Source organism: Phoenix dactylifera, unplaced genomic scaffold, assembly GCF_009389715.1.
Source record: "Phoenix dactylifera cultivar Barhee BC4 unplaced genomic scaffold, palm_55x_up_171113_PBpolish2nd_filt_p 001221F, whole genome shotgun sequence".
NCBI lineage: Eukaryota > Viridiplantae > Streptophyta > Magnoliopsida > Arecales > Arecaceae > Phoenix > Phoenix dactylifera.
Genome location: NW_024068556.1, coordinates 8184 through 22645, shown reverse-complemented (window position 1 = coordinate 22645; position 14462 = coordinate 8184). Strand labels below are relative to the sequence as shown.

The 14462-nt window shown below is 36.6% G+C and overlaps 2 protein-coding genes across 2 annotated transcripts; both read right to left on the bottom strand.

The window, feature by feature from the left end:
* Positions 1 to 789: 789 nt before the first annotated feature.
* LOC120108198 (diacylglycerol O-acyltransferase 2D-like) lies at positions 790 to 5364 on the bottom strand. Its single transcript, XM_039121769.1, has 9 exons — positions 5109 to 5364; positions 4936 to 5010; positions 4759 to 4844; positions 4144 to 4250; positions 3867 to 4022; positions 2145 to 2231; positions 1677 to 1774; positions 1448 to 1535; positions 790 to 1221 (listed from the first exon to the last, which is right to left on the bottom strand). Exons 1-9 carry the CDS (start codon positions 5312 to 5314, stop codon positions 1120 to 1122), a joined length of 1005 nt encoding a protein of 334 aa, XP_038977697.1. The 5' UTR covers positions 5315 to 5364; the 3' UTR covers positions 790 to 1119.
* Positions 5365 to 7958: 2594 nt separating this feature from the next.
* On the bottom strand, positions 7959 to 12190 carry LOC120108200 (uncharacterized protein At2g39795, mitochondrial-like). The gene is made up of 3 exons (XM_039121776.1): positions 11805 to 12190; positions 8992 to 9341; positions 7959 to 8283 (listed from the first exon to the last, which is right to left on the bottom strand). The coding sequence occupies exons 1-3, from the start codon at positions 12084 to 12086 to the stop codon at positions 8124 to 8126; spliced, it is 792 nt and encodes a 263-aa protein (XP_038977704.1). The 5' UTR covers positions 12087 to 12190; the 3' UTR covers positions 7959 to 8123.
* Positions 12191 to 14462: the final 2272 nt, after the last annotated feature.

The following is a 14462-nucleotide window of genomic DNA, read 5'->3' as shown; positions in this document are numbered from 1 at the left end:
CGACGGAAAATATCATTCAGCCTCCAACGCATGCATACCTTTTGCATGTTAAAGGTATCCCGATCCGCATCAAATGCGTCAACATTTATTCCTGGATTAGCAAAAAGCCTTGGTTGAGGTTTTGGTGGCGTAAGTTTATAAGGAAAAAAGAAGGTTGGAAAGAGGAGAGATTAAGGAGAACTAAAAACAAGGGTTAATATTATTTCAACCACCCTGGTGAAATGTTGTTTAACTTGGTTAAGTTAACTTTTTGTTGTTTGTATTATGTTGTTATTCAACTTGGTAAAATTAGCTTAGGATAATTTGCAGTAAAATTCTTATCTGTAAAAAGATGAGTTCTGGAAGCACATTAAAAGAGTGCATCCTGTAAAGGGTTGATGTGGTTCGGTTTTTATGGGTTGGATCAGGGTCGGGTACAATCAAGTAAAGATGGGGTTGGCAAGGGCAAGGCTCAGATTGGATCAGATACAGTTCCTGTCTCCATTTCAGCTGTAATTGGATCAGCGCCATGGACAGTCCTTGTTTTTCTGAGAGCTCAAATCCCTTCTCCAATGACAATCTCAAGATACAAGATTTCATACAAAATGCAACGGTTCATCAGCAAAACCATCAGGTCCAGATCCAGTCTACATCCGAGCAGGATCGAAATAATAAAATCGAACCGGCTCACTACTATGTGACTGGACTGGATCAAGTCTGGATCATGTAATTATGTAAATTTTAAATAGATTCAGATCTCTCCTTGGATCTCTTCCCATCTCCTGCATTCCGCTCTAATAACACCTTAGAGAGCATCAAGTGCATGCTTCGCTGAAATTTATAACCCCAACAATATTGAAAATTTCAACAAGTACAGGTGTTCATCCAAGTTCCATTCAGAAAAAGAAAAAAAGTGTGCTTCCTCTTCCCCTATAATACACCAATTAGCACAATTACTGATCCTGATTTTCTAACAGGAACTATCAGAATAGATCATTGCACCACCGTGACTGCCAGTGATTTGACGAGAATGTGCAAACTCAAGACAGGGTCTTCTTGGCTGTTTCATTGCTTCTCTGGAGGACTGAACTGTTGGAGCTCAGGACCAGGAGGTAAAGATACAAAGCTACGTCTCAATATTTATAGAACTCTCAAGCGAAGATCAGGATAGCCAGCTCTGATTTTGTGCTTCTCAAAGAGCTCTTGGAGGGCCACAACAAACAGCGCATGAACTTCATTTATCTGCCAGCACCAAGAAACAAATAAAAGTCAGGGCATTTGCAGTGATCATAGATACTAATGTGTACTATGTGACAACAATAGAACAACTATCTTCTCTGGTGGCCAATGGAGTTCCTTGCTTATAGGCACATGGCCCCCAAAGACCTTCAGGTACCTTCACACAGTGATATAAGGTCATTTTGAATGTTTCGACGAATAAAAAATGCGTTGGTTTTTTTTTTAAAACCTCTTCAATGGTCGGCTTAGGATTCCTCTTGAGCTCAATGGGTTTTCCCACCACTACATGCATTGGATGCCGAAATGGTATAGGTGATCTACAATAAAGAAGAGAACAAAATATTATGGAACATGCAGCAATCTTAATTACAAGAATTCATACACCTGCTGAAACTTTTCCTCTTGTTGTGGTTAATTGCATGAAATTAATGAGTCTAAGATAAGATCTATTGGATTACCCGAATCTTCCCCAGAAGACTATTGGAGTAAACTTGATTGCTCTAGCAAACTGGACAAATAATTTTCCACTGGGCTTCCACCACTTGTAAATATAACTCTGCCACCAATTAAAGCAAGAAGCAATAAGCCAAATATGAACTTTGTTATAAGGACATGGACGATCATACTCACAGAGCATGTGAGAAGAAAATGGAGCGATGTATGCATGCTAAAATAAACAACACACATGCATGAATTAGTCGGTTCTTTGAACTTAATGAACAGAGAATACATTCTAAAGCTATTCATAGTTCTTAATACAGTCAATTATTGAATATTTTCAAACTCAACGGGGGCATTGATTCAGCTGATTTTGCAGTTAAGACTGAAAGCTGATTAACTTGAACTACAAAGAAGACAGAAGACTAGTAGATATACATAGTTAGAATTCCTGATATGCATATAAAGAAAAGAAGAAAACAGACTACCTGACCAAAGCAGAAAACAGGAACTATGGGTCGGCCAGTCTCCATGGCTATCCGTACAAATCCCTTTCTTGCTTTAAGGAAAGCAACCTATTAACCAAACAGAAATCACTAGTAAACATACTGCCAAATGTTGTCTTGAACATGCAAGCATTGATAAGCTAACAGACAGAAGTTTTTCTATACAAATTTTAACAGATAACATTCTGGAAAAAAAACTGCAGCTCTCAAGAGCGAGCAGTAATGCATGGTTCAATCAAACCTGGTACTGTACAGAAGAAAAAGTGAGAAATGTGAAGCTAAATGCTTCACCTTCTACGTGTTTCATGCTTGGTAGCATGGAACTTCTATCTAGAGTGCCCAACCCACTTTCTAATCTCTCTAAGAAACTCGCTCCTTGACCAGCTCCCCAAGCACTTCATATTCTAAATATTTTTAAGAGATCATAATGATATGCATGCCTGATGGAACTCAACACATAAAATAGTTGAAACAATTGTTTGAACAGTGGACCTGATAATGTAGATGTGGTACAATATCAAACTAAAAAATTGTTGCATTTTTATTCCTTTTCAAACGTATATTGCATCTTTTATATCTTGTCCTACATTTTATTTATTGAACATATTTTTTATCTCTGACTATGTCAGCTTAAGATTGGGTGAAAAATATTTCTATAATTGCAAGCTCAAGTCTTTCAAGATAAAGAGCCTTTTAGTTATTAGTTTCTTTCAGGTGGAATCAACCAGACTTGATGCTCCTTACAGCAATTGGTTGCTGGCCTCTTTTTGTCCTTCTCAGTGTTCTACATATTTTTTTCCTATCAACTGTAAAAGGAAAAATTATAGTGCCTATGCTAAGACTAATGAAATACTTGGACAAACCTATGTAACATTACAGCAGCGAGGGTGAAGACATAAGCTGCATGGGAAGAGCATGGATTTCAAACATTGATCTGAATATTTTAGATTTTAAAATCAAGCAAATACAACTTTGATATGACGCTACAATATCGACATAAAGGTCAATTCATAATAGTTAACTTCCAAATCTTTGATGTGTATTAGAGTTAAGTTTAGGTTTCTCCATGCCTACTCAATTTTTGTACAAACTTTTCCTGAGTTGCTAGTTGACTATTGGAGCCATATTAAATTCGTCATGTTTCACTTCATTCATCACCAACTGATAACTTGAAGCTTTTTTTTCCCCTCTTTAACCAAAGATTCAGTAGTCATAGACATCTACTAGGTAAAACTATTTATTGCATGACTTAAAGGTTAAACTACACAAGGATTTACTACTTAGCAGATAATGCATTTGCAGTGCTGAGTCACCTCCGAGTTACCAGATATATTAAAAAGACATCATCAACCAAACAAGAAAAACATGTCTTTCTTGATCAATACAAAATTTGCCAACAAAGCCAGGAGATGCAACTTCTTGTGAGCTCTCCAACCATTATGACAACAATAGCATTTCATCTTAATAGATCTGGATCAATGTCATTCTAATAAACCAATACACATTTCTCTTCCATCTGAAAAGCACCAGAGTCATGTAGCTCTTGCTAACCTGAAGATGGGCCATGTCATTACCCACAAGATGGCCAGCAAAACAGTAATGAAAAGGCAAATCATAAGGCATCAATACAGTGCAATGTTATGAGCAAGGTGCACAGACTGCATCAATGTAGTGTAATATTATGAGCAAGGTGCAAAGACTGACCTCCGAATCATGGTCCATGTGAAGCATCTCCTGCACACCACCCGGGACTACAATGCAACTATATCCAGCTTCCAAGTACGCATAGAAGTTCTTTCTTGATGCAGAGACCAGCCCCATCCATGTCCACAAGTGCCTCAGAAATGGTGTATAGAACACCTGACCAAATTATCGTATAGCCAATGCAAGAAAATCCAGTAATAGAAGGATACAAAAGATATCAATAACTCCAATCACCTAACCTCTTAAGAAAGCACTGATCTTGGAGCAGGGAACCTACCGCGCTGCTTGCGAGGACCTTGACCTTAGGCAGAGGCATGAAACCCGTGTGGTCAGCGAGAGCAACAACGCCAATCGGTAACACGGAATGTGGCTCAAAAGCAAACACTGCATACGAATCACTCTCTCAATTACTCAACATCACTTCGCCACCAAGTCTTAACATCCATGGATAATATCCTTTTTTGGAACAAAAGGCAGACTATATATACAAACACTGCATACGAATCACTCTCTCAATTACTCAACATCACTTCGCCACCAAGTCTTAACATCCATGGATAATATCCTTTATTGGAACAAAAGGCAGACTATATATATGCAATAATCGAATGAAAAAGGAGGGAGCTTTTGTAATTTTCTTTTAAACAAAAAATTATTTAAAAAATGTCAACCAAATTTAATTTTCAAATGATAAAGTTAATTACAGGTCACTACAAGCCTTGTTTGGATCAATATATCTTCTTCTGAATAAAAAACAGTAAGTATTTGTAATAATGGACGAAAAGAAGAAGCTTTATCAGTTTTAAATGAAAAACAACACAGAAGTCTAATTTTTTAAAAAAAATAAATAAAATTTAAGAAATTCAAATAGAAAAACTTAAGAACAGCTCACCATAAGCTTGGTTAGGATCAAAGACCTTTATATCCTCCACATGAAGGTTCACAGGAAAGTACCCAACTGCGTACTTGCAAATCCACCTATTTATTCAGAGGAAAAAAAAAACACCAAACATTTAGTTAAAATAAAATTAAATAAATTACTTTTCAAACTAATCGATAAAAATCGCACTTTGATAACTTCCGACCCCATTTGCTCTTTTCATTGAGAGGAATCGCCATAAAAACCAGCAGAAGCCCCAAGACCCTGCAACGACGGGGGCAACGCAGGTAACTACCGGAGAAATACAGGGGCAAAACGGGACGATGGAGGAGGGGGAAAAAAGGTAAGGGAGAGGTACGGACGCGGCGGCGAGGCGGGCGGGGAGGAGGAGGAGCGCCGTCAGGACGACGGCGACGTTGAAGTGGATGAGGCCGAGCCAGAGGGCGAGGGCGACGGTGGTGCGGATGACGGAATATTCCGTCCCCCGATACACCGCCGCCTCCCCGGCGGCAGCCGCGGCGGAGTCGTTGATGACGGCGGGTTGACGGTCTCCGTAAGCTTGGTCCATTGGAAAAGACGCCACTTGAGCCCAGAAAGAGTTCTTCGGGTGCCTCGATGGGCTGCGGAGTATATATCGCCGGAGGCGGTGGACACGTGGCATTTGATGTCGGCTGGATCGAAGGGGACGGAGCTCGCCCCACCGAGCGGCGAGGAGATTCCAGAAGGTGGATCTGGACCGTGCGATTTGATCACTCAGCGATTGTACAGATTGGTGACGGGGTCCACCGATCGGAGGATCCAGGTTTTTGGTTCACGAATCACAACGGAGATCCAATAGAATTCTGTCTTTTTCTCCTTTTCTTTTCTTTTTTTCCGAAGATGGTGATGGTTAGGTAGCGTGGGATCTGGACTTGTTTCGGACGGATGGGGGGTTGGACGGAGATGAATTCATTAATAATTGGTATAAATGGTATGGTTTGGGTGTCCGGATCACACGCCGCGTGGAGGGATGTCAGTCTTTTTAAAGTAATATATATCATGTAAAGGGTGCGGGCTTTTTTATTTTGGTAACCTAAAGGGAACAGCCTTTATGAGCCCATGTGCGACGGTTACACGGGAATTTTGGTTCGGGAAGCCATGTCTTCATGGATCAACCCACGGTGCTGAATCATTTGGTTCTCCGGGGGAGAGAAGCAGAAAAAAAGCCCATGATCAATAAAAAAAAAATATATATTTTATATTTAACTAGATTTTTGAAATAAAAAATAAAAAATATTTTTTTATAAAAATAAAATTTTTATATTTTTTAGAAAAGAAAAAATAATATGGAATATGAAAAAAATTCAACCCCACCGATTGGAATTTGGAGCAATTTATTCTTTCAAAAATGCTCTTAAATTTTTTAAATATAATAGAATAAAAAAAATTTAATTAAGAGCGCAATAGATATTTTATATAATTTTTTCGAAAAGTAGATACTCAATCAAATATAAGTCACTCTATAATCTCCTACTCTGGCAAGTCCAATTTACCTCGCCTTGGAGGGAGAGATTTTATTCGACATAGACTAATACAGCCTCTTAGGGGCCCAAAAAAACTTCTATTTTTTGAAGGAAATGTGCGGCTACTCCTGAGTAGCACAGTGCTGGGTAGGGTGCCGAGCATCAAGTCACCGAATAACCCTTCAGAAAGAGTGCGTCACTTGCATCTTTTTTCCGCATCGAAAAGCAAAATTTCTACTATACTTCTCACCCATACGGAATTCTCCTCTTTCTCAGTATGATCTCTATCATCATCTCTATTCCCTTTATCAATTCTCCTATCCCACCTAGGTCGATGAATTTCTCTATCAATTCCATTCTTTTTTTTTTTATGACCAACCAAACATATAGAAATTATTTTTTCGAACATCATATATCCATACATCAGCATTCTGATAAAAATATTTTAATGAGAAAAACTATTTTTATGAACCAAATGAGTCCTTCCCAGAAGGGGGACAATTTCGTAGCTACACTTTTCTTACTTGGAGGACACTTTGAAAAAGGGTTGAAACAAATTTCAGCCAGTAGGCAAGGTTTTTAGGACTGCTAAAACTTAACTGCAAGGTATGTTGCTTCCGGATGTTGAAGTGCTATAGGCTTTGAAGCCCAAATATGAACACCTCCATCTATTCTTATATGCTTGCTAGAAACCTTAACGTCTAGCTCGTGATTTTGTTCCGTGCTTATATATGGAGGAAAAGTTGGAGGTTTTTAAGTACCATATTATAGGTAAATACCTCACATCTTCAATCCTCACAGTTTGCATAATTAAATTGAAATCTAATGGAAATCTTGGAAACATAGTTTTATAAAGTCCTGTATATATATACTTCTGATCTTCGCAAGGTCGAGTCATATTCGGCAGTTCAATTTTGGTATTGATACCCACTACATAAAAACATTCATCAACATACTCTGATTAACTATATAGTGATAGAATTAAATCTAATTATATATGCTACTTTTTTATGAATTCCATCCATCCATCCTCATTATGTTGTCATCTAAACCATTTGACCAATAATATTACCAAACCCATATAGGACACAACACGAGCAATTTTTCTTAGATATTTCGTGACCATTATACTTGAATCACAGCAAAACCAACGCCTAGTCAAAATCACAGACACAACAGAACAAATAATATGTCAGGAAAAAACCTTGAACTCTTTTTTTTTTTGAGGAAATTGAACTTGCTGTTACTTAATAATTGTTCAAAAGAGAGCAGGATCAATTAAATTCAATGCATCAGTTAATGCCACATATATAGAATAATCCGAATTTAGGGAGTTTGAGTTCGTCGGTCATACTCTTGGTAGTAAAATACAGTTGTTTAAAATGGCATACCATATTATATTACAAAACTCGGATAAGCATATATAATCCTTTTTGTTTATAAAAGATAGAATTGCAGATTATTCCTCAAGGATGAGGGCTGACATCAATAATATTCTTCAGTCAAAACTTTAATGCTAGGAAATTTCTCATGTAGATCAAGATGAATAAGAAATCATGTCATAAACTTATTTGATGGCCACAGCTACAAGGTACTTCAAAAGGTACAAGGTAGTTTTAAAATAAAGCTCTAATAAACAGTTCAAAAGGTATAGAAATTATTTACCAACAGCAAGAAAAATAATCATTGTCTCGGTAAATCGTGAGAAACTAAGATAAAACTAACTCATTTAAGTTAAACTCTGATGAGAACCACATTTCTAAATAAACGGTACAATTTTCCAAGAATCAAATAGTTTAAGAATCACTACATCTTTTGAGAAGTATATCCCAAAACTTTCCTCAAACTCATCTAAACATAAAATTGATGAAATGCTCAATTCTCAATGAATTCCTTCATGTTCTTCAACCATACTAGGTACTCCTTCTCATCCTTGTTCATCATGTACGAATGCAAGAAACCAAATAGGGAGCCCTTGACACCTCTCTCTTCAAGATACTTGTGCAAGGCCTTCTGCAAATTCTCATCTAAATCCCTGCAACCAACGATTAGACATGAGAACAGAGAGTTTTCATTTGCCATACCTCAGTACACTTTTCCTTTTCTTTTTTTTTTATTACAGAGTACACTTTTCCTTTGCTACATTAGTGAGGACTTTTGATACAAATATTTATGAATATTCAAGGAACAACAATTATCCTGACTTTGCTTATCCGAAGGTTCTGCCTCCATTGTTTCATGACCCAAAATGAATACAATATACTTCTAAAAATGTCTGGCAAATATTGCCTATAATTCATAATTTGGTGTCCATAATACACAACATGCCCTTAAATTTTATGAAATTCCTCCTTTTAACCATTTATCCTCGCTGGTTGTTTATTTTCAATATTTCTCCAATATTCTTCCAATTGTTGCCTAACCAGGGTCACCAGTTGGATTGTCCAGTGGTAAGATACCCATAGTTCAGGGCCCTTCCTGTTCTTATCAGCCTGTAAAAGCAATTCTTATTATCCCAAGGATCTGCACAATTTCCAAAACCCCCTTTCTTCCAGAACATAAATGATCCCTTGAAATCAAGTTTCAAGAGATAGTTTCTGAATCAAGTTTCAGTACCAAACAGCATCTACCCGGAAACCTTGCCTACTTGCTGTTGATTAATAGTGTGCAAATTCACAATGAATTCCTATTAATACACCCCAATAGCTAAATAGTTCAAAAGAGAATGGATAAAAGAACTTACGAAAACTGAGGCCCTTGATAAGCACCCTGATCATCAAGAGCATCACGTTTCTTCATGACCATGCTTTCTATTTCAAGCTCATCACCATTAAGGTTGCAGCAAAATTCCAAGAACGGACCCTCTCCTTTTTCAATAGATACAACCAGAGAGATGGTTGGCTGGAAAGAGCTGTCACTGTTCTCATCCTCACTCCCATCTTCATCATTCTCATTAAAATCTCCATCTGCATCTAAATTCATGAAAACGGTGACTTGGATGTTCTCACCTGCAAATTCTCGTTTAAGGACGATTGTCTGGTCCCCAGGATTATCAATGATCTCAAAGGGAAACCCATCTGGCAAATCAAATTCCTGCAAAGAGAAACTGAATGGATTACTTTGACATCTTTAATTTTACTCTCAATGCATATGATGGGCAATTCCAGGACCCAGCAACTAGTGAATTTGTCCGGGTCCTTTACTAAAACCAAAGATCCTCACATAAGTTGAAAAGCTAAGCTGTGTATGGTATCATCGATTAGGTTCTAATATACAGTGAAGCAGAAGTTTACAAAAGAACTATACAACATTTAGAAATGTTAACATTACTCGCCAACATACTGTAAGGCACTCACATAATATAGTTTAACTTCATGACTGGATGCAGAAAATTTGTTCCATTTCAAACAATGTACGATCCTAGTGCATGCACACATTCAATATATTGTGAAAACTCTAGCAAATTGCATCATAAGCTCACCTCAACATGGTGACGATGCATGTATAAATGTGCATAAACTGACAAAAGGCTTTATTAACAAATTACCCACAAAAAGCTTTATTAATCTGAACAAATTAATTGCACACAAAATTTCGTTAAAAAAGTTTTGATGTGTTTCTTCATAACTGAGACAGTATAAGGATGATTCCTTTGTGCATTTTTTAATTTGCAATATGTAATTCTTATTTCCTTATTTAGTCTCAAACAGAAGATGACCATAAAATAAAAATGAAGACTGTAACAACAGAGGACAATGACAATCAAGTTGAACACTAAAGAGACGAGGAGTTGGGGACACTGAGGCCAATAAATAATTAGTGAAAGATCCAACAGAACTTTAGGATTATAGAAATAAAAGGCACAGTGGTAAGCAAGAAAGATCATGGAATGCCCCTAATAAGCAAGGAGCCGGATTTGTAAGGAAGGGTGATAAGGAAAGTTAGGATAAACAAACTACAATCACCTATGTAACTAAAAATGATATAAATAAACCATTAAAAAAATCAGAGTATACCGAAAAGGAAAAAACCTCTAAAAATTAAGAATAATTCCAAACAAAATAACAACCCAACTTGGAGTTGTTGGCGACTACTGAGTGACACTTTGAACTTAACTGTTTGTCTTAAACTGATACATATCAATTAGTTGACTACCTTCGTTTCTTCAAATCAAGAACTCTGTCCCAGTGTTATCATGAATGAACAAAAGATATGGAATTTAATGCCTCCAATATTTGGAAGAACCTGACCTTGAATTACCTACAGGTATGCAAATATTGCTCTCCATTATTCACTAGTTAAAAATTAAATAATGAAGACCAATCACATGGAAATGATATCTTAGCTTAGTTTTGGATCCTTAGATCCTATGCCTCTCAATACTCATTAAACGCCCAACTTTTTGGCCACTCTCCATTTGTCGGACTGACCATATGATGCCATAAGAAACTTAAAAATAGTTGCATCTGCTCTCGACAGACTCTTTAATTATCATAAGCATCAGTGTCAACATATAATCAAGGAAATATTCACTTCTTTGCATGAAAAATATAGAAGTTCCTTATTCTATAATAACCAATGTCGAATGCCTAGCATCAGTATGGAGCCCTTCAATATCCTATTTTCAATTGAAATTGAAACTTCCAAAATGTCAGACAACTCCCAAAGTCAGGATCCCAACTATAGGTCCAACCAATCACAACCTACAACATCTTGATTCCAATCAACATATTTTCAGATGAAGGTCGAATATACAATGAGTTTTCAGAACTTTAAATCTTACATTGGCACAACACAAATAACTCTCCCTAAACTTCATCGGCATGTCAGCATCGAGTTTGCAATTTTCGCACTATATAGAACCATCCAGCTATTATCATCCTATATTGTGATTCTGATGTGCAAGTAACGGCTCCAGCTGCTCCATGGCAATCTACCAAGGTTGCTATTTTGACCATCTAGACATGGCATGCCAGTGAAATTATTGAATCAAGTATACGAAACATTGACAGCCTGATAAACATTTTGGCAAGCCCTTGCTTTTCTGCCACACATATGGCCGTCATAGTGGACACAACAATGCAAGCATCATGATCTCATTCGCCTAGATGTTGTCATTCCACCAGATCAACGCAGGACAAGACAAGGGCAGAGAATTCCATTGTATACCCCAATATCATAACACCCCAATATCATAACCCGCAATGCTACAAATAGTAAATTTTGTACCGGAACAAGGAACACAATTAAACCTTCCTTGTGTCGATAGGAAAGAAAACAAGAGTCGGAAACAACAGATTTTATGCTCCATGACAACAAAATTTGAACTTGACACTCATTTAACAGCAAAATAAGAATTTGATACGAAAATGACAATGGCTTCCCCCAAATCAACAAGTCAGGAGAAAAGAAAAATATGTCCACAATTCTTTTTTTAAAAAAAAAAAAGGAATTCTGGCATGACTCATAGTTTTTAGCTATCAAAAACATATGAAAAAAAAAAAAGGAAATCTCTTCGATGAATCGATTAGGGTGGTAAGATATTGGAGGCATTACCTGTTCGTGAGGATCCGATTGCACGACGCAATCGATCTCGGAATCGAGAACTCGTTTGAGATTCGCATCCGCCGACACCTTGGAGGAGGCGAACCGAAAGGAGAGGAGGGAAGGGAGTTGCCTGAAGCTTTGGGGAATCGCACCCCGGATCAGAGGGGAGGAGGAGGGAGAGAAGGGGAGAGAGGAGTAGAAGCGCGGCTGGCGATGGCGGCAGAAGAGAGAGGAGGTTCGAGAGAGACGGAGGGTGCGGCGAAGGAAAGAGGAGGCGATGGAGGACGCCATCTTTCTTCTTCTCTGGGGGGATTGGGGCGTCGAAAGCGACGAGCTTCCGCTCTTCGAAGTAGGGTTTAAGGCTACGAACCGGGGGGCAAAGCAAGGGTTTCAGGCTTTTAAAGCTGGGTTAAGGCTTCCTTGAGGCGCCAGGATTATCTCCAATTAGCCGAGCCAGAAAACTATTTTGCCACGTTTCCTCTGGCCTCCTCTTAACGAGGAAACTATAAGTTAAATCGGGAGATAAGTCCTCAAATACTCCATCGATCTTGTAACTTAAAAACAAATAATTATAAAAATATAAAAAGAGACCGCCCATCTTTTTTTTATTTTATATTTTTTTAAAATTATAGTATTTTTCTAGTAGAAAGAATTTCATTTTAATTCAACTTTTGATTTTTTTTTTTAATATAGACGCCGAAAAAAAACATGACAAAATAGAAACCACCCCATATAATATGCACTGGTTCCTCCTCCATATAATTTTTATTTAGCCTAATGAAATTTTATGATTACGCCCATTATCATGTATATAAATGTTGAAATTTTACATACAAACCATCAAAAATATTTTTTAAAATATTTCAAATATAGTTAAAATATTTACAAAGTTTTAGAAAATTTTGAAAGTTTCTTAAAGTTTGAACAAACTGTCTGAATTCTTTGATGAGGTGATGAAATTAAGCTTAGTAAAATTGGCTCTAGTCGGATGTTTTGGAACTTCAGCCATAGACTTGGGTAGACTTATGGAACAAAATAGGTGTCATCCATCAATAAATTTTTTAAAAAAAAAAAGTTTAATGGATGGCTGAGATGAAATTTATTAGGATTTTTGAACTACGTAGCTAAAAGTATGTCTTGTTGGACAAAAAAGAAAGGTTGATGTTCATCTCCCCCCCGACTAAACTGTTAGGCAGAGATTTGTCAATGGTTTGCTACCATTATAGCAATTTCAAAAGAGCATTGTTGTTGTATTATATGTGTATATAATAGATATGTAAATGATGCATATTATTTAGATATTATTTATTATATTGATTCTTGTATAGTATTGCACTGGTTTAAATATTTGATCGAAGATTTAATGATTATAGAAATAATGATAATTTAGTTAAATTGAATATCCACACTCTTGATTTTGATTTAAAAGTGAGTGAAATAAAAATTATATTACTTATAAATCTTTAACCTACATGCCAAATGAGTATAGAAACTATTAGTTCCATTGTATCTTAGAATACATAATAGGGCATATTAATTAATGATCCTATCAGTGATATTGATTTAAATATTTAAAAATATGAATAAATTCGAATTTATTAATGAATTTAATAAGTTTTGATGATCAAATCTTATAAATATAGCAACATGCTATTAAGACTATTCATTCTTGCATCCATTTAATACTTAGGTTAAAGAGAACTAGAATATATGATTTCTCATTTTTATGCATTTTTTAGGTAAATCATGTTCTATAGTGACCGTTGATTTAAATGGTCCAACATTGACTTCAAATTGTCATTTTTTTATAATAAATAAATATTTAGTGCATATCCATCTCTTTATGTAACTAAATCTTCCAAATTGATAAAAAAATATCTCCAAAGATTAAAGTTCAATATCTTTAGTTTCAAGAAAAGTACATCAAGAAAAGTACATCGACAAATCGAGTGGAACTACACCAAATAGCACAAACTTATATGGCAGGATTGAATTTAGAATCAAACCCAATCATCGAACCCAAACCAAGCAAGATCTATTTGATCTTTTCGACCGTGCACTTTTTACAGAGGCTATTAGAGATACAAGTGGTGGCTCTTATTTGTTCGAGTTACATCAATATTTCTTTAATTTAGAGCACCGCCCAACCTAAAAACTGATGCTTAACCATGAAAATGGCATTCAAATAATGTTATTATTTCGTCATCATAGGTTAAGCCATAAAACATATTCATCAATCTGACCTAGCCATGGAACCCAACAAAATGTTGTGACTAATGGGCCGGCTGACCATCAAATGTGAGCAAACTAAAACACAACGATCAATGATTTGGCAACCGAACCGTCCATGAACTTTGGCACCATAGACTGCAGATTAGAAGGAACTTGACAAGGTGAGCCAAATTACTCGGACGGCGAGTTCTTCCATTTTCGATCCTTACAGAGGTTTCCAGGCAAGCTTCCTCCAAAAAAAATACCCAACCTGTACAGTCGCTGAAACTAAATTTCTCAAAGTTCTTCAGCAACCTCATGCAGCTATTTAACACCAAAGATTCACAATTACAGTAATCCCTTCTCCTCTATACACTGCTGTTTTCTTCCAGCATATAAGCATGTTCCACATAGTCTTCAACATTTCAGAAGTAGCTAAAACCATCATTATTTGAT

Bases quoted from the DNA above. Each gene is read 5' to 3' on its own strand.
- LOC120108198 (XM_039121769.1), bottom strand. From the start codon at position 5,314: ATGGACCAAGCTTACGGAGACCGTCAACCCGCCGTCATCAACGACTCC. The intron at 4,251-4,758 runs GTGAGCTGTTCT...ATTCGTATGCAG, and splicing joins TGATCCTAACCAAGCTTATG to TGTTTGCTTTTGAGCCACAT. The intron at 4,023-4,143 runs GTAGGTTCCCTG...TAATTTGGTCAG, and splicing joins AGGTCCTCGCAAGCAGCGCG to GTGTTCTATACACCATTTCT.
- LOC120108200 (XM_039121776.1), bottom strand. From the start codon at position 12,086: ATGGCGTCCTCCATCGCCTCCTCTTTCCTTCGCCGCACCCTCCGTCTC. The intron at 9,342-11,804 runs GTAATGCCTCCA...TTCTCTTTGCAG, and splicing joins AATCGGATCCTCACGAACAG to GAATTTGATTTGCCAGATGG. The intron at 8,284-8,991 runs GTAAGTTCTTTT...CGTTGGTTGCAG, and splicing joins TATCAAGGGCCTCAGTTTTC to GGATTTAGATGAGAATTTGC.